We start from the raw sequence: 17545 nt of genomic DNA on the forward strand, positions 1-17545 counted from the left end.
TCAGTGTCCAGAGAGTGTTTGAAAGCTGCTCCTGCAGTGCTGAACAGATCTGCATCTTGTAGCATCCTTCTGTGCATGAGGAGCTGGGGGCTACCCCGAAGGGGCTGAGCACCCTTTAGGGCTCCCAGCACCTCCCTTAGGGCTCCCAGCACCTTTTAGGGCTCCCAGCACCTCCTTTAGGGCTCCCAGCATCTCCCTTAGGGCTCCCAGCACCTTTTAGGGCTCCCAGCACCTCCTTTAGGGCTCCCAGCATCTCCCTTAGGGCTCCCAGCACCTTTTAGGGCTCCCACCACCTCCTTTAGGGGTCCCAGCACCTTTTAGGGCTCCCAACACCTCCTTTAGGGCTCTCAGTACCTCCCTTAGGGCTCCCAGGACCTTATAGGGCTCCCAGCATCTCCTTTAGGGCTCCCAGGACCTTTTAGGACTCCCAGCACCTCCTTTAGGGCTCTCAGCACCTTTTAGGGCTCCCAGCACCTCCCTTAGGGCTCCCACCACCTCCTTTAGGGCTCCCAGCACCTTTTAGGGCTCCCAGCACCTCCTTTAGGGCTCCCAGTACCTTTTAGGGCTCCCAGCACCTCCTTTAGGGCTCCCAGCCCAGAGCCCTGGGATTGTACAGATTTTCCTCTCTCCACACAGGATCCCCACAGAACCAGGAGGGTGAGCAGAGTGAGCAACACTTCAACCCCCCCTTGGGGGCTGTCATTAAAACCAGTGAATGTTCAGTCTAAACCCCCAAAGGAGCTGTTTTTTTGACACAGTTTTTTCATTTATGGTCACGTTTTGGTCCCTTTCTGGCTTTTGAATGTGGCTCTGATGATTTGCTCAGTAGAAGACAGAAACTTTTTCATTTTGTGGGGGCTTTGTTAAGTCAATTACAGGAACTTTGAGGGGGATCTGAAGTTTCTAAGCCAGGAAGCTGAACATCCAGCAACAAGAAAAAACCAAATGTTTTCCTTCTCTGAAGGTTGAGCAGCTCAAAGAGGAGATCTGTGAGTACCAGAAGAGTGAGAAGCCAGGAATTCCCCTGCCTGCTCCAGCTGAGCCTGAGGCAATCCCAGCACCCTCACTGCAGGTATCTTGGAGGGCTTCATATTTTTATTTTCTGGGAAGCAAACTGAGCCACAAGGCCTCTCTCTGAAAGAGACCTGGGGGTCCTGGTAGACAAGAGGATGACCATGAGCCAGCAATGTGCCCTTGTGGCCAAGAAGGCCAATGGCATCCTGGGGTGCATTAGAAAGGGTGTGGTTAGTAGGTCAAGAGAGGTTCTCCTCCCCCTCTATTCTGCATTGGTGAGGCCGCACCTGGAGTATTGTGTCCAGTTCTGGGCCCCTCAGTTCAAGAAGGACAGGGAAGTGCTTGAAAGAGTCCAGCGCAGAGCTACTAAGATGATGAAGGGAGTGGAACATCTCCCTTATGAGGAAAGGCTGAGGGAGCTGGGTCTCTTTAGTTTGGAGAAAAGGAGACTGAGGGGTGACCTCATCAATGTGTTCAAATATGTAAGGGGTGAGTGTCAGGGAGATGGAGTTAGGCTCTTCTCAGTGGTGACCAGTGATAGGACAAGGGGTAATGGGTGTAAATTGGAGCACAGGAGGTTCAAGTTGAATATTCGAAAACATTTTTTTCCTGTAAGGGTGACAGAGCCCTGGAACAGGCTGCCCAGGGGGGTCGTGGAGTCTCCTTCACTGGAGACATTCAAAACCCGCCTGTCGTGGACGGCGGGGGACAAACGACACATACACGTGTTTGAGGATATGTCTCCAACTTTATTTTCCAGACGTGATCTTTTATATGCTCCGTAATTAGCTGATGCATATTCCAGGGCCTGAGCTCATTCATTGGTTAGCTGTTACTTCATCTTGAAAACAATGGTGGACATCCTCTTATCTTTTACCTTGCTATATTCCTGTTCATGCTTATGACCTGCTAAGCTGTCATCTATGCTTATGATCTGCTATACTCTTATCAATGCTTAGTCAGACTCTTTGTCTGCAAAGATCATGGTATTACTGGGTTCTGTTAGATATAATGAGTTCTTACCAGTCTCTGCTCATCTGTCGCATGGCCACGTTCTGTGAGCCATGCCTCCATACTAAATCTCTCCACACCCCCCTGGACACGTTCCTATGCGAAGTGCTCTAGGTGGCCCTGCTCTGGCAGGGGGGGTTGGACTAGATGATCTTTCGAGGTCCCTTCCAACCCCAAGGTTTCTATGATTCTATGATTCTGCATTTCAGCCCCATGAAGGTGCCTGACTTGGAGCTTAGAAAAACTCCTCTGCTTCTTCCTAAGTCTGTGTGAGTGCAGGAGCCAGGGAGGGGTTGTGCTGGGGGTGATAAACACAATATCTGTTGGTGTAAATTAATCCCACTAATTCCTTCAAAGTATTCTGGGTCTTGAGGGGGGTTTCTCCTACAGCCAGTGGATTAGTTAATGCAGGGAAAGTATAAATAGATAAAGATGAAGATGTGTAGATAGATATAGATAATAGATAAAGATGTAGCTTGTGTTTTCTGGCTGTCTTGTTTATTTATCAGAGGTTGTTTTGGTTTTTAGGAATCACTTGGTGCTAAGATTTCAGTCCTCATCATGTGCTGCCTTTTCCTTTTCAGTCCCAGGCCACAAAAGATGGGAGAGACCAAGTTGCAAGCAAAGCTGTCTCAGATCAAGATGAAAGACATCAGAGTAGTGAAACACTTCATAAAAAGTGAGCAGAAATCCTCCTTCTGTTGCATTTTCATTGGGGTTTATCTGGTTTCATGGTTTATCTGGTCCTTGGGTTGCTGGTGTTCTGTCTTGCAGAGTGCATTTAATTATTGGGTTATTTAGGATACTTTCTGGGACCAGATTTGTTCCTCTGCTCCCAGCTCAGAAATTAATGGAGTCCTGGGTGGGTCTGTAGCCCTTGGTGTCAAGAACCCAGGCTGTTTTCTGGCACTTTTTGTTGCTTTCCCAAAAGAACAAGCTTGGGCATTTTTGGCTCTCTGCAAACAGGAGTCTTGTGTTCAAAATTATTCTCTTGCTGGGAAGATTTTTTCTCTGCCTTTGGTTGCAGTCCAGAGGCACACCAAAACATTGGGCTTTCAGGCTTCTAAATATGCAAACTGGTGTTTTTAAGGAAAGTCAAAGCTTTGTTGTCCTCTGGCCAGCTCAGAAAGCTGCTGCTGAGCCTCTCCTGGCAGGTTCAAGGAGGAAAGGGGCTCTGATCCCATCCCTCTGCCTCTTTTTCCCTACAAATGCCCAAGGCTGTTCCTGCACTTCAAGCAGCTGAATTTCCCATTGCCTCTGCTATTGGCATCCTTGTCCCTGAGCAGTTTTCTCCCCAGCCCTTCATCATCCTTGTGTGGAGCTCCCATGCATCCCCACTGAAATAAGAGCAGGCACAGCTCATGCTGGATGTGACACCTGAAATCAGCAGGACAGAAATATTCCATGGTGTAAAACACCTTGGTTCTCCCTCAGCAGTGAGAAGGGAGTTTTGGGTACATGTCAATGCATTTACTCCAGAATCATAGAATCCTAAAATGGTTTGGGTTGGAAGGGACCTTAAAGCTCATCCAATTCCAACCCTGATCCATGCTCAGGGACACCTCCCACCAGCCCAGGGTGCTCCAAGCCCCATCCAACCTTCAGCACTGCCAGGGATGGGGCAGCCACAGCTTCTCTGGGAAACCTGGGCCAGGGGCTCAGCACCCTCACCCCAAACAATTTCTGCCCCATCTCCAACCTCAATCTCCCCTCCCTCTCCCAGTTCCAAGCCATTCCCCCTCATCCCATCCCTCCAGGCCCTTGTCCCAAGTCCCTCCCCAGCTTTCCTGGAGCCCCTTCAGGCACTGGAAAGTGCTCTAAGGTCTCCCCATTGCAGCCTTCTCTTCTCCAGCCTCAACACCCCCAACTCTCTCCTCCTGGCTCCAGAGCAGAGCATTTCTTCCTAAATTCCAGCCTAAATCTCCCCTCTCCAAGTTTTAACCCATTTCCCTTGTCCTCTCCCAACCCCCCCATGTCCAAAGCCCTCCCCCAGCTTTCTTGCAGCCCCTTCAGATATTGGAAGGTTGCTCTGAGCTCACCTGGGAGCCTCCTCTTCTCCAGGCTGAACAACCCCAATCCCTCAGCCTGGCTTCCCAGGGAGCTGCTCAGCCCTCTGAGCATTCCAGTGGCTCCTCTGGACACCTTCCAGGAGCTCCGTGTCCTTCTGGTGTTGGGGCCTCCAGAACTGGACACAGGACCCCAGATGGGGTCCCACAGAGCAGAGGGGGAGAATCCCCTCTCTTGACCTCTGTCTGTGCTGCTTTTGATGCAGCCCAGAACCTGGGCATTGATGGAGCTTCTGGTCCACCCCCCAGCCCCCCCGAATCCTTCTTCTCAGGGGCTTCCTTCAATTTTTTCTCCTCCCAATCTGTCTCCATGCATGAGGTTGCCCTGACCCAGGAGCAGAACCTTCCACTTGGCCTCCTTGAACTTCATGCAGTTTGCATAAATCCACTCCTCCGGCCTGCCAGGGTCCTTCTGGATCCCATCCCACCCCATCCCACCCCATCCCATCCCATCCCATCCCATCCCATCCCATCCCATCCCATCCCATCCCATCCCTCCAGCACTTCCAGCCTTGATGCTGTTGGTCTTTTGTGTGTAGGTGCCAGGAAGGGACTGGAAACGTGGAGGGAAGGAATTCTCAGCTCCTTCACAACCTGCAAAAGCTGGAGCAGGAGCAGGAGGATTTGGTGGAGTGCAGTGAAGAGCTGGAATCCTTTCTGGGAGAAGCCCACATCCAAACCAAACAGAGGGAACAGCTGGAGAGTGAGGGACTTCACCAGAAAGTAAGTAAGGAATGGGAAAAATGTGGTTTGCTTTTGTTTAATTCCAGCTGCTTTTCTCTCTGCATATTGATGAGTAAAATAAAATGATGATTGACCTAAACTTCATGCTGCTTTGTTTAGTACAAGAAATGGAATTAGGAACATTTCCCAGTTTCTAAAAAGAGGGGAAAAGAAGGAAAAAATTCTGGGTGTGAGTAAATGACCCCTTGCTTGGAGGTGCAGATTAACACAGTGTCCCAGCAGCATTCCCTTTTCCAGCTCCTATCCCAACTCCTTGGTGCTTGGGGAAGCAGTTAGGGAGCTCCCACACCTCCTGTATCCACAGGAGTGGAATCAGGAACCATTCCCTTCCCATTCCAGTTCTTGGTGCCTGTGGGCTGAGCTGCAGCAAAGCTTTTTGTTTCAAATTCAAGTTGCATCTTTTTTCTCTGGAGCTCTTCTGAACCTCTTGTAGCTTGGAAGCTTTGATTTCCCCTGAGGGGTTCTCCTGGATGGCATCAGTATTCCTGAGGGATTTCAGCCTTGATGTCCTCCAGGAACTCCTTTTCCATGTTGGATGCTTGTTTCTGCTACCTGCTCAAGAGCAAGTTCCAGGAAGCCCTGAATCCTCCTGAGGCTCAGAAAGAGCAAGTTCCAGGAAGCCCCAGATCCTCTCGAGGCTCAGAAGAAAGACAAGAGGCTTTCCTGTAGCCCATGACTTGTTCCTTAAGCTGACATCCAGGACAGAACTCTGGACTTTGACTCTGTCCCCTCTCCAGACAGATGGAAAGGGTCAATGTGGGACACTCCCTGGTCCTGGGAAAGGTCCCCAGCACAGGATGTGCTCTCCAAGCACAGGATCCTGGAGATGTGTCAGCCCATGTAGTGCACAACGAGGTTCTTCTGGGGGCCAGGATCTGCCCTGCTTGGGGATATCCCTGCTGGAAATACCCAGTTTGAGGAATTTGTCTCCTTACCCACTGTGTCTTGGTGCAGTTTCTGCTGCTGGATGGGGCAGGCAAGGCTGGATTTAGTTTTGAGGAGCTGGGGTAAAGTTGAGCCATCTGGACAAGCTCTGCTCAGTTGTGATCCAGATGTGACCCCACCGGTCCCTTCCCAACCATTTCCTGGGGATTTTGGGCATCCTCATCCCAGGGCAGTCTGGATCTTTTCCTGTGGATAGGACAAGCTCACTCAGCTCATCCTTTGTCTTTAGGAGGTGGATTGAAAGTCTTTCCACTCCTTTGCACTTGACAGTCAGGGAACCTTGGAGAAATTCAGGAGGTGAAGCACCGTGTTCCTTCTCAGCTTCACCAGAACCATGGCAACATCAGAAGTCTTCTTGCAACACCATCTCCACCCATATTTTGATTTTAATTAAATTATTGCTGAAGATTTTCAGCCTGATTCTGCCTTTTTCAGAGTGATCTTGAGCCTTATTTTACTGGATGGATTCTCCATCCCTCTGGAGGAAGTTCCATAGGGAGCACCTGCAGTTATGGGCTGATTTGGGACTGCTTCCCCTCAGGGAAAATCCCATTTTCAGCATGGTTCAACATCACTACCAGGGGCTGAGATCCCTGGCAGCCAGGGCAGCTGAAAACTTGGTGGCCAGAGAGAACTGAGGAAGCCAGAATTTGGGCTTGCCAGGTGGGTGCTTGGGGAGGTCTCTTCCTTTGCTGCTTGTCCAAAAGCTCTCCCTTCCTTGGGCTTGGTTGTCCCCTGTCTATGGGTGAGAGATGCTCCTGGATTGCCAGGCAGATCCTGGAGAAGCTTGGATTTCTGAGATGAGGAGAAGAAAAGGCACAGAAGGTTTTCAGTCAGGTGTGAGCAGGGCTATGTCCATACCCTTGTGTTAAAACATGATGGAGGGGATGCTCCCATGGGAGTGCAGGAGCAGCCCCACATCTCCAAGATGTCTGAAGGGTGAAAAGAGGAATTATTGGTCAGCAAAAAGAGGAATTATTCCCTCTGGCTGTGAGGGAAAAGTCTCTGAATAGAGTGGGACAGCCTGAAGATGTGAGCAGCTCTCCTAGGAAGGGATGCCAGCCTATCCCTAAGGATGCAGCTGAGGGCAGGCACTTTTGGGGGGGTGGCAGAAGGTCTGTCCCCCACCTCTGTGCTTTTGGGACCTGTTCAGCACATTCCTAAATATTTCTCACTGTCCCACAGAAGCAGAACAATAATCAAACGAGATGGGTTTCCAGTTTGGAGAAATCCCTTCTGAGTTGTTCCAGGGATCCCTGGGATGGATGGAGCCAGGAGCAGCCAAGGGGACAGGAGCTGGCAGGTGCTGAACCCCAAAAAAGAGACTGGAATGAGGGGTGCAGAGCAGAGAGGTTTGGTCAACCAAGTGTTAAACCCAGCTGCAGAGCTGCACCCTTCATCTCCAAGGGATTTTAGGGTGCCTTGGAGGTAAGGGCTTCCCAAAGGCAGGTGCAATGGAGCCTGGAAAAAGCTGTGCTGCTGGGTGCTTGCCAGTCTGCTCCTTGTGAGAACCTCTTGGGAGTCTTTTCTGTCTTGGCATGGCCACAGAGATCTTGGCTGCTGAGGCCACAGCCTCAGAAGGAGGACACCAGGACACAATGTCACTCTTGTTGTGCTCTTGGCACAGGATTTACACGGGCAGCTTCAAGGCTTCAAAGTCACAGCTTGGAGGCAAAATAAGCAAAATGCTGGGAATGCAGAGCTAGGGATCAACTTCATGACCAAAGGTTGGCAGGAGGGTGGGGAGGAGAGGTGTGTTTTGCCTTTGAGATCCAGTCCAGGATTCCAAGGTCACACTGAACCCCAAATTATCCTGGAGTCATGCAAGAGGATGGGGAGGATCCCCTCCATCTCTTCTGCAAGAGGTCTGGGAGTTTCACCAACATCATCCTCCTTAAAGAGGATCCCAAGAGCTTTCCTCTCTGGTAGCCAGGGTGGGATCCCCACAGAGGCATCTTCTGCCTGAAGCCTGGCAGGGAAGCAGAGCTGTAGTGGTCTGAGATTGGCAGAGACCTGGAACTTCTTTGTCTTCTGTTGGAAAGGGATGCAAAGTGCACAGAAAGGAGGGTGAGAAAGACATCAGGCATCTTAGGTGCTTCCCCAAACACTCTGGATGAGGGGGGTGCTGGGTGTTGTTTGCTCTGGGGATCAGGTGTGGTGTGTACAGATGAAATTGGATTTCATTCTCCCATCTCCCACCTCCCATTTCCCCATCTCCCATTTCCCATCTCCCAATCTCTCATCTCCCATCTCCCAATCTCTCATCTCCCATTTCCCAATCTCCCATCTCCTCATCTCCTCATCTCCCATCTCCCCATTTCCCATCTCCCATTTCCCAATCTTCCATTTCCCAATCTCCCCATCTCCCATCTCCCCATTTCCCATCTCCCAATCTCCCATCTCCCATTTCCCCACCTCCCATTTCCCCATCTCCCATTTCCCCATCTCCCATTTCCCATCTCCCAATCTCCCATCTCCCATTTCCCAACCTCCCATCTCCTCATCTCCCCATCTACCATCTCCCATTTCCCATCTCCCATTTCCCCATCTCCCATTTCCCATCTCCCAATCTCCCATCTCCCCATTTCCCATCTCCCATTTCCCAATCTTCCATTTCCCAATCTCCCCATCTCCCATCTCCCCATTTCCCATCTCCCATTTCCCATTTCCCCATCTCCCATTTCCCCACCTCCCATTTCCCAATCTCCCATTTTCCAATCTCCCATTTTCCAATCTCCCAATCTCCCATCTCCCATCTCCCATCTCCCATTTCCCCATCTCCCATTTCCCAATCTTCCATTTCCCAATCTCCCAATCTCCCATGTCCCCATTTCCCATCTCCCAGTCTCCCATTTCCCCATCTCCCATCTCCCCATCATCTCCCTGCTCATCTCCCACCTCACTCAGCCCAGCTCAGGCAGTGGGGAGCTGTTTGGTTGTTTAGAAATAAAAATCAGCTCCAACTTTCTTCCAAGCATAAGGAATTTGAAGGAAGGGCTACTGGGATAGACTCCTCCAGGTGTGAGTCTTTATCCAGACAGCTCTTCCTTGCCAGGAGGAGCATGGAGGTCAGTGTCCTGCTGGCTCCAGAGCCTGGCAGGAGGGACTTCCAGCCTCATTTGGGAGGTGGAGGGGCTGTGATAAATCCTGATGGATCAAAACATCTCCTTGGGTTGAGATCAGCTGTGGGCATTGCAGCAGCATGGGGAAGGAGGATGCCCTGAAGCCTGAATCAGAATCTCTTGGGGTTCTCCATGTTGGGAGAGCAGTCTGGAGATGGCCTTGAGCTTTAATCAACCTCCTGGTTGTTCCTCTCTGGTTTGTGGAGTTTTGTTCTCTCATTTGCTGACTTGACACTCACCCTTTGAAGCAGGAGGATGAAAGATGGGAACTGGAGCCACACTGGGTGGATCCCCACATCCCCTCCTACTCCTTGCTTCTAAAACTGGGATTTATTCACTACTAGCAGCACAAGGAGCAATTTAGTAGCAGCTGGGCATTTAGTACCAGCTGTGAGCACTGCTTGGGTTTTAACTTGTGGTTTTTCTACCTTCAGATGACAAGTTTAGGAGCTGAGCTACTTGAAGGCTGGAAGAACAGAACTGAGATGAGTGGGGAAGAGCAGGCATCACCTGGAGCCCAAGAGCTGCAAGAGGTGTGAGGATTTCCTTGGGAAATACAAGGTTTTGTTTAGAAACACATCAAATGAGGATCTTTAGTGAATCTTTGGCACCATCTTGTGTTTGTAGCCCAAGACAGATGGGATGTGTCTGGAGGAAAGAGCTAACAGGTCCTGATGGTCTCCATGATCACTCCTCTCTCTTAGGGGTCTTCTTGCCTTCAGCTGAGGAGCTTCTTCCCTCCCAGCTGAGGGTCAAGGTGTTGGATTCTTGTTTAGGGTTTAGTGAAGCAGAGGTAGCAGGGAGGTGCTGATTCCCACCTGGCTTTGTGGTTGATTTTTTGCTTCCCAGACAAACCACTGGATCTGACAAGGGAGGAAGTTGTTCCATGTGGGAGAGGATCTTCCCAAGGTGTCTTGGGTCAGGTGGAGGCTCCAGGCTTTGAGATGTCCTGGCAGAAGGTGCAGAAATCCTGCTGGCAACTTCTCAGACCAGTTTTTCCTATCCTTGTTTTCTAGAAGCCCCATTTTCTGCATTTTTGCTTCTCTTTTGCTAGAATAAGAGGTCCTGCAAAAATGACCATTTTGCTTGTTCCAGATGCTGGAAAGCTGTCAGGAAACGATTGAAAAGTTGGGAAGTCAGCTGGGAGAGAGGAGAGAATGGAGAAGACAACTTGTATCTGAGCTTGAACTTCAAGGGGAAGATCTGAAGGCTGAAAAGAAGGTATTGAGTGGGCAGGGACCCACAGCTCCTGCAGCAGAACCCACTACAGGAGGCAATTTTCTTTTCTGACTCTTTAAAACATCCCCACCTGCTCCTCAAGTGTGTGGCTTGGTTTTTATTGATGCAATTCTCTAGTCCAGCCAGTTTCCAGATGACTTTGGCAGATGGTTTGAAGAGAAATGTCTCTAACATCTTAATTTAACTCCCCTTTTGGTGTCTCTGCCCCTGGCAGGGAGGTTGAAGTAGGTGATCTCCAAGGTCCCTTCCAACCTCAGCCATTCTGTGATTCCATGAAACTAAACCCAGTAAATCAAAGTTCATAGCCAAAGCCCCCTTTTCCAGAGGGTAGGGAGGGAATCTTGGGTATTTAGGGGCAGATTTGGGTGTTTATTGCAGAGGTCACCGTGATGGGAAGGTGTCCTGAGAACCTCAGTGTGCTTTGCTTGAAGCCTTTTAACTGCTGGGTGGTTTTTTTTGGGGTTTTCTCTCTGCTGGGAGAGTTGCTGGTGCTCTTGCCTTCCAGCTGGGCCCCAGGGGAGGGTGTGTGTGATGCCAGCAAAACTGCAGAAGGGTTGGGACAGGCACAGGAAGGACAGGGGCTGAAAATGAGGACAATGAGGCTGGAGAGCTGCAGAGCTGTGGCCTGGATCAGGCAGACAAAGGGAGGCTGGCAAAGGGGAGGTGACAACTATTGCAAAACCTTTTTTTTAACACTCTGAGAGGCATTAAAGCAGCTGTGAGTCCTGTCTGTGCCTTGGATGGAAGTAAAACCAGAGAAAGTCCTGAGCTGGTTCTCTGGTAAAACCAGAGAAAGTCCTTTGCAACTGCTCAAACACAAGAGTCTTGCTGGAGTAAGAGTGGCATCTAGAGGACAGGGCTTTTGTAGTGCTGTTAGGCAACAAATTCCCATTTTAAAACCTCAGGATGCAGACCAAATCCCCATGGAAGTTACAAACAGATAATGCTTGGTTAGGGACAGGGGTGAGAGGGATAAAGAAATCCCCCTTGTCTGGTTTCTGGTGCAGACAGAAGCTGCCAGAGCCTGCTGCTCAAGTATCAATCAATTCATCTGGGTGTATATAAGACCTGGAACTGCAATATTAGTGCTACACACACTCAGGAAGAGCTATTGATTAAAAGCTTTAGGATTTAGCATTTAGTGGGCTTAACAGCATCCTTCCTGCAAGGATTTGGGGTAACCACTGCTGAGCAGGGATATTAGAGCAGGCAGAGTTTGGTTCTGCTCCTGTCTGGGAGTTCCTTGTGCCTTTTTTTCTTGCCTCTTTTATTCTCTTGGCATCTTCTCTCCCTGGCTCAGGTTTTGGATCTGCTTTTGCCTGCTGTAAAGGCATTAAGTGATGCTTAAAGTGGAGAGCAGCCCTCCACAGAAACTTGGTTTGGGTTGGCTTGGATGGAGGATGCTCTCCTGGGGAGGCTGCTGAACACACACTTTGGGCTCTTCCTGTTTTTTCCAAGAATGCCTCATTTTGCAAAGAAATACAGCAGGGGGTGTAAATCCCTGAGAACTGCAGAAGGGCAGCAGAAGGATGAAATCAAGTAAAGAAATGGGATTTGGTGAGAGTTTCCATGCAGCTGCTTCCCTTGCAGAGGAACAGGACTTGCAGGTGGATCTTCAAGGGTGAAGAAATACAATCATCTGGCTGCAGATTCCCAACCCACACCTTGGTGGAGTCCCCAGATTGTTTTTTCCACTCAGCTGCTTTCCCTGAGCCCAAAGGAAATCAAAGTCGTGGTGTTTTCTGACCTTACAGCTCTCTGAACTCCTACCAGAAAGAGAAGAGATGAACAAACCTGAGCAGGCAGCTGAAGATCTCTGTATAGATGGGAAGATGGATGAAGAAGAGATGGCCAAAGTAGTGTTTTTGGAAGAACAGATCAGAAACTTGAGAGATGAACAAGAACTGCTCTGGTAAACAAGGCCTGGGGTATTTTCTGCTCTTTATTTTTGCTTTTTTTTTAGTTTTTAAAAAATCTCCCTCGTGCTGCTTGAAGTAAAAATGCTCACAGCAGCTTTGTGTGTTGGCTCTCAGTAGAGATTTGGGTGAGTAAACATTTTCCTACATTTTTATGCAACTATTCCAGATCCTGAATGGCATCAGTGGGAGCTGTCCTTGGGGAGGAGGTTTTTTTCTCCTGGAGTGAGATGCTATTTGGACCAACCTTGTCCCAAGGAGGTCCAACCATGGGCTTTGGGCTCCTTGGGGCCATCCTGGGGTGGCTTTTGGTTGGTTTTGGAGGGCAGGCATCAGGGTTGTAAATAAAGCTCTTAGAAATCCCCTTTTTCAGTAGATGAATTCAGATTTGGAGTTGGAGCATCCATGCTTAGGTTCTCATTAATAAAAGCTTGGATTAAATCCAGGGTAGTGAGGATGGGCTCAGCTCTGTGGTTATCAGAGCTAAAGTCACACCAGGAAAAGGTTGGTTTAGAGGGACATCAGAGTTTGGATTGGGATAAATGAGACAGCTTGATGGGGAGAGCTGAGCCAGAGGATTTTCCACCTTTGCCCATTAAGCTACTCATGAGTAAGTTACTCCTGAGCACTGAGCCTTTGGACACAATTTTCTTTTTGAGTCAGTGTCCAGGGGAAACTGAGCCTCACCCCAGGAAAAAATCCCCTCTGGAGCCTCCTGAGACACCTGAGCCTTTCCTGAGACACCTGAGCCTTTCCTGAGACACCTGAGCCTTTCCTTGAGTGTTTCTCTGGGCTCTTTTCTCCCAGATTTTTCCCCTTCAGTGAGCAGTTTCCTTGGGGTATGTGTAGTTACCTCCCTCCCTTTGCTATTTCTCCTTCAAGTTCTCAGTTACTTGAAAGCAACAAGAAGAGGGAGAAGCTAGAAAAGCAGCTAAAGGAGAGTAATGAAGAGAAACAGTTGTTACTGGAAGAAATTGCCCAATTAAAAGAAGATATCCTGACTGCCCAGGAGCAGGGCAAGAGCATCCTTGAGGGGACTTGGATGATGGATCAAGGCCTGGTGCACAGAGAGAGGTTTCTGGTGTCCCAGAGCTCTGCAGGGAGTTTAGATGGGAGCATTAAACAGGTATGAACAGCTTTGCCACCTGCACTGTGCTTTTATTTTGACTAAAACCCAATTAAAGTGGCCTGGAAGGCAGCCCTGTAGTGCTAGCAGGCAGCAAGGAGATGAGACTGAGTGATTTCCTTGGGGAAAATGTTTGGGAAATGTGAATGGCATCATTTCCTTCTGTTGTGGCTTTGGATGTAGGAGGGACTTGGCTGAACTGAGTGGTCCCCTTCGTGCACATGAAAGAAAAAAAAAGTTCTGTGCTCCTCAGGTGATGTTTTCAGCTTTCTGGAGGTTTTTCTCAGCTCTGCTTTTGGGGTGTGAGCCACAGAGCTGCCTTGCCAGTCCCACAGGGGTCTTGCTCTTGCTGTAGGCAGAAGCTGTTCCCCTTCCCCACTTCTCCTTGGGATTTGATGCTTTTCCACCCCAGTTCTGGAGCTCATCCCATGCCTGCTGCCCTGCAGGGATGAGCAGCTGGGGTTGCTGCAGCCCTGTGCCCCTGTCTCTGGTTCTGCTCTCCCAGCTCACAGGCAAAATCTGTGTTTCTCATGAAGTTTAGCTGTGTCTTAAGTGCAATCTGTTCACCCTGCTTCATATTTGGTCCAAAAAAAATTAAAAGGAAGAGCAGCTACCCCTGGCAGGGGGAGGGGGAGAAATGATGAAGGTACCCAGGAATGAGGAATCCAAGGAGGAGCAAGGGTTATACAGAAGGGTTTGGAAGGGAAGAGAGGACAAATTGGCCTTTTGGCAGGAGTGGGAGTGGAAAGGAGAGGATCAGAGTCCTGCTGGTACCAAGGAGCTGCAAATCTGGAGAGCATGAGCAGTCTGAAGCAAGACAGGAGGTGCCCATAGAAGCACGTGGGGCAAAACCCCCCAGAATCTCAGAGGTCTCAAGGACAAAAAACTGGCTTGGGAATTTATCTGGGGATTTATCTGAGAAGGGAAGCTTGATCTTCAGTGGATTTCACCTCATCCCAAGAGCAGAGGGTGAAGATGCAAAGCAGGAATTCAACAGACAGGAGGCAGAAAGTGACCCTTGGAAGAAAGGCTTTGGTACAGCAAGTGCAGGAAGAGCCTTTGGTCTGTGTACAAGGCACTTGCAAGAAGACAGGTGAACCAAAGAGCCTGATTACCTTCCAAAGCCATCATAGTGACCACCCCGTGGTGTCCTGGCTGCTGTCACATTGTGCCACCATGGCTGTTCCTGTGCCACCCGGGCTCCCCTTGCTCCTGCTGCCCCTGGGACCTGGGGCTGGATGTGTCTCCCCTGCTCAATTGCTGTACTGAGACTCCAGCAAAACAGAGAAGAGCAACCTGGGGGGTTTTGCTTTGGGTTGACAGGTTATTTGGGTTGGTTTCCTCCTCCAGGATTGGTTCCTCTCCTTCCTCAGTTTCCCCAGAGTGTCAGATGGGGAAGAGGACGTAGGGTGGGGGGCAGAGGAAAGGTTTTGCCTGGCTTCCTACTTGAGTGCCCTTAAATACTCCTGGCATCCCTCTGCCTTTCTTAATGACCATTCTTGATCATTCCTTGGAGTTAATTTCCATGGAACCTTTTGTCCTTTTTGCTGTCCCTGCAGAGCCTGTCTGAGAGCTGCCAGCAGCAGGAGGCAAAACTGCGGCAGCTGCGCCAGGACTTGGGTCGTGTCCAGAGCTTGTGCAGCTCAGCTGAGAGGGAGCTGAGGTATGAGAGGGAGAAGAACATCGACCTGCAGAAACAAAACCTCTTGCTCCAGCAGGAATGCTCCAAGGTAGGCACAGAGCAGGGAGAGAGCTGCTGGGAGAAACCATCACGGCAGTGGGAAGGCTATGGGAGAGCTGAGGTCCTGGTTGCAACAGGCTGGAGCTCATTTACTGATAAAATCCTAGAATCCTAGAATGGGCTGGGTTGGAAGGGAGCTCAGAGCTCATCAAGTCCAACCCTTGCTCCACTCCCCCCGTGGTTCCCAGCCCATGGCACTCAGTGCCACATCCAGGCTCTTTGGAAATCTCTCCAGACACGGAGAATCCACTACTTCCCTGGGCAGCCCATTCCAATGCCTGATCACCCTCTCCAGAAAGAAATTCTTTCTCATCTCCAACCTAAACCTCCCCTGGCACAACTTGAGACCCTGCCCTCTTGTCTTGCTGAGAGTTGCCTGGGAAAAGAGCCCAACCCCCCCCTGGCTCCAACCTCCTTTCAGGGAGTTGCAGAGAGTGATGAGGTCTCCCCTGAGCCTCCTCTTCTCCAGCCTCAACACCCCCAGCTCCCTCAGCCCTTCCTCACAGCAATTCTGCTGGATCCCTTCACAGCCTCCTTGCTCTTCTCTGGACCTGCTCCAGCACCTCAAGCTCCTTCCTGAGGGGCTGAGAGGCCCAGAACTGGACACAGGACTCAAGCTGTGGCCTCCCCAGAGCTGAGCACAGGGGCAGAATCCCTTCCCTGGACCTGCTGGCCACGCTGTTCCTGAGCCAGCCCAGGATGCCATTGGCCTTCTTGGCCACCTGGGCACACTGCTGGCTCATGGTCACCACCATTGCATTCACACCACCATTGCTCAGTGTCCAGCAATCCCAGTGCCCCTTTTCCTAACCAAGACATTTCAGATGATCTATGTTGAAGTGCAAACTTGATTTCTTCTTCTTTTGAAACCTAGGTCAAAGCTGAGCTGAAGCAAGCCCTGGCAAAACTCGCGGACACAACAGAAACGTGCTCCTCTCTCTCAGCAGAGTGGCAAAAGAGCCAACAGAAGGTCAAAGAACTTGAAAAAGAGCTCTTGAAGTGCTCCCAGGCTGATAAACTGCAGAGCAGTCTGCAAGAGAAACTTGCACAGGAGAAATCCAAAGTGTGTGCAGCACAGAAGAAGGTAACTGCTCAGGGTGAGCTGGAGGGTGGGAGCTGTTTTGTGCATCTGGAGTTGAGGAAAAAGAAGCCCCAGAGACTCATGAGTAGGTTCCATGCTGTCCTTTTGAGATCACTTGGCTAAATACTTGAGGAAAAATGCTTCTTGTTAGTGGGAACACAATCAAACACAATCATGGCAGTGGAAGCCAAACCTGCTGGCTCAGCTCAGGAGGTGACAGGCACAGGGAGCACAGATCATGGTCCTGCTGAGCAGGTTGGCAGCAGTTTGCCAAAAGTGGTGAATTGCAAGAGTTTGTGTTTTCCATGGCACAGATCCTGCTCTGGTAGTTTGATTTGGTTTGGAAGTGTGCAGGATCAAGTTGGAGGCAAGAAAGCTGGATCCTGATTCATGGAATGGTGTCTGATCCCAACTCTGGTCTGTAATCCAGTGGCTGTTGGAAAGGTTTTGATTTTAATGGGCAATGCAGAAGTCCTTTGGAGTAGAAACAAGCAAAACTTCCATTCCTGTGACTCAGATACTGAGGGATCAAAGGGATCTGAATTCTTTGGATTCAGATACTGCCCTAGAAATTCAGAAAGTTTAATCCATGTCCAATTTTAATCCCAGATTTCCAAACTCCATCGAAAGCTGAAAGATTCCCAGCATCAGCTGCTGCTGGCAGAAGCCTGGGCTTCAAACAAGAAACTCCTGGAGGAGAAATTGAAGGAAGCCCGAGAAAATGAAGCTCATGTGCAGCAAGAACTTCATGAGGAGCAGCTGAAAAGGTATCCAGAGCTGGGTGAGGTCACTGCTGGGTCTGGAGCCAGCAAAATGCCTCCTGCAGCTCCGTGGTTGCCCTAAGGTGGGCTCAGGGCTTTTAGAGACAGGGCGTAAAACCATTTTCACCTGCCAGGTCCCTGGCAGAACTCCCTCTTTGAGATGTAAAAGGTTTTTGGAGCTTTTGGCTGCCTCAGGAGGTGCATGGCCCCTCTTGCCAGCTCAGGGTGAAACCCTCTGGATGCCAGAGGTCCCTTTTTTTTGTGGACATGGGGACAACCAGGATGTGCCAATTTCTTTCTGCCTTCCCTGTTGCCCCAGGCAGGTGCAGGGAAGTGCAATGATGCCTGGAGGTGATGGCCAGGCTTGGATTTCTGAGTTGGGCTCCATGCCAGGGTCTCAGTGTCACATCACCATGTTTTTAGGGAGCTCCTGGAGCAGCAGGTGGAGGAGCTGAGGCAGCAGCTCCAGCACTCACAGGAGGCAGAGGTGTCCCTGGCCAAGATGCAGGTGGAGCTGCAGACCAGGACTCCCCCTGTCCTGGAAGAGGAGAAGAAAAGTGACTCGTGTGAGGTGAGCTGCAGCACCCAGGGGATCCTCAGCACCCAGGGGATGCTCTGCTGGTGCCTGAGCTCTATGGGCCCTGTGAAAACTGCTGAAATGGGGTCAGATCTGAGCCCCTACAGATCCCACTGGTTTTAAACATCAGCTGCAGGAAAAGCCCCATCCCACCCCAAGTGGTGTCAGGGTTTAACACTGGCCTGGTAATTAAACTGAGTAA

The 17545-nt window shown here is 50.2% G+C and overlaps 1 protein-coding gene across 1 annotated transcript in view; it reads left to right on the plus strand.

Moving 5' to 3' along the window:
- Positions 1-17545, plus strand: part of CCDC30 (coiled-coil domain containing 30) — a 35382-nt gene that overhangs the window by 11470 nt on the left and 6367 nt on the right. The window contains 11 exon segments of the mRNA XM_030463424.1: positions 965-1072; positions 2610-2704; positions 4631-4814; positions 9337-9435; positions 9998-10226; positions 11855-12053; positions 12940-13183; positions 14743-14913; positions 15799-16008; positions 16615-16772; positions 17190-17337. Coding sequence (XP_030319284.1) covers positions 965-1072; positions 2610-2704; positions 4631-4814; positions 9337-9435; positions 9998-10226; positions 11855-12053; positions 12940-13183; positions 14743-14913; positions 15799-16008; positions 16615-16772; positions 17190-17337 — 1845 coding nt within the window.

Source organism: Calypte anna, chromosome 21, assembly GCF_003957555.1.
Source record: "Calypte anna isolate BGI_N300 chromosome 21, bCalAnn1_v1.p, whole genome shotgun sequence".
NCBI classification, from domain to species: domain Eukaryota; kingdom Metazoa; phylum Chordata; class Aves; order Apodiformes; family Trochilidae; genus Calypte; species Calypte anna.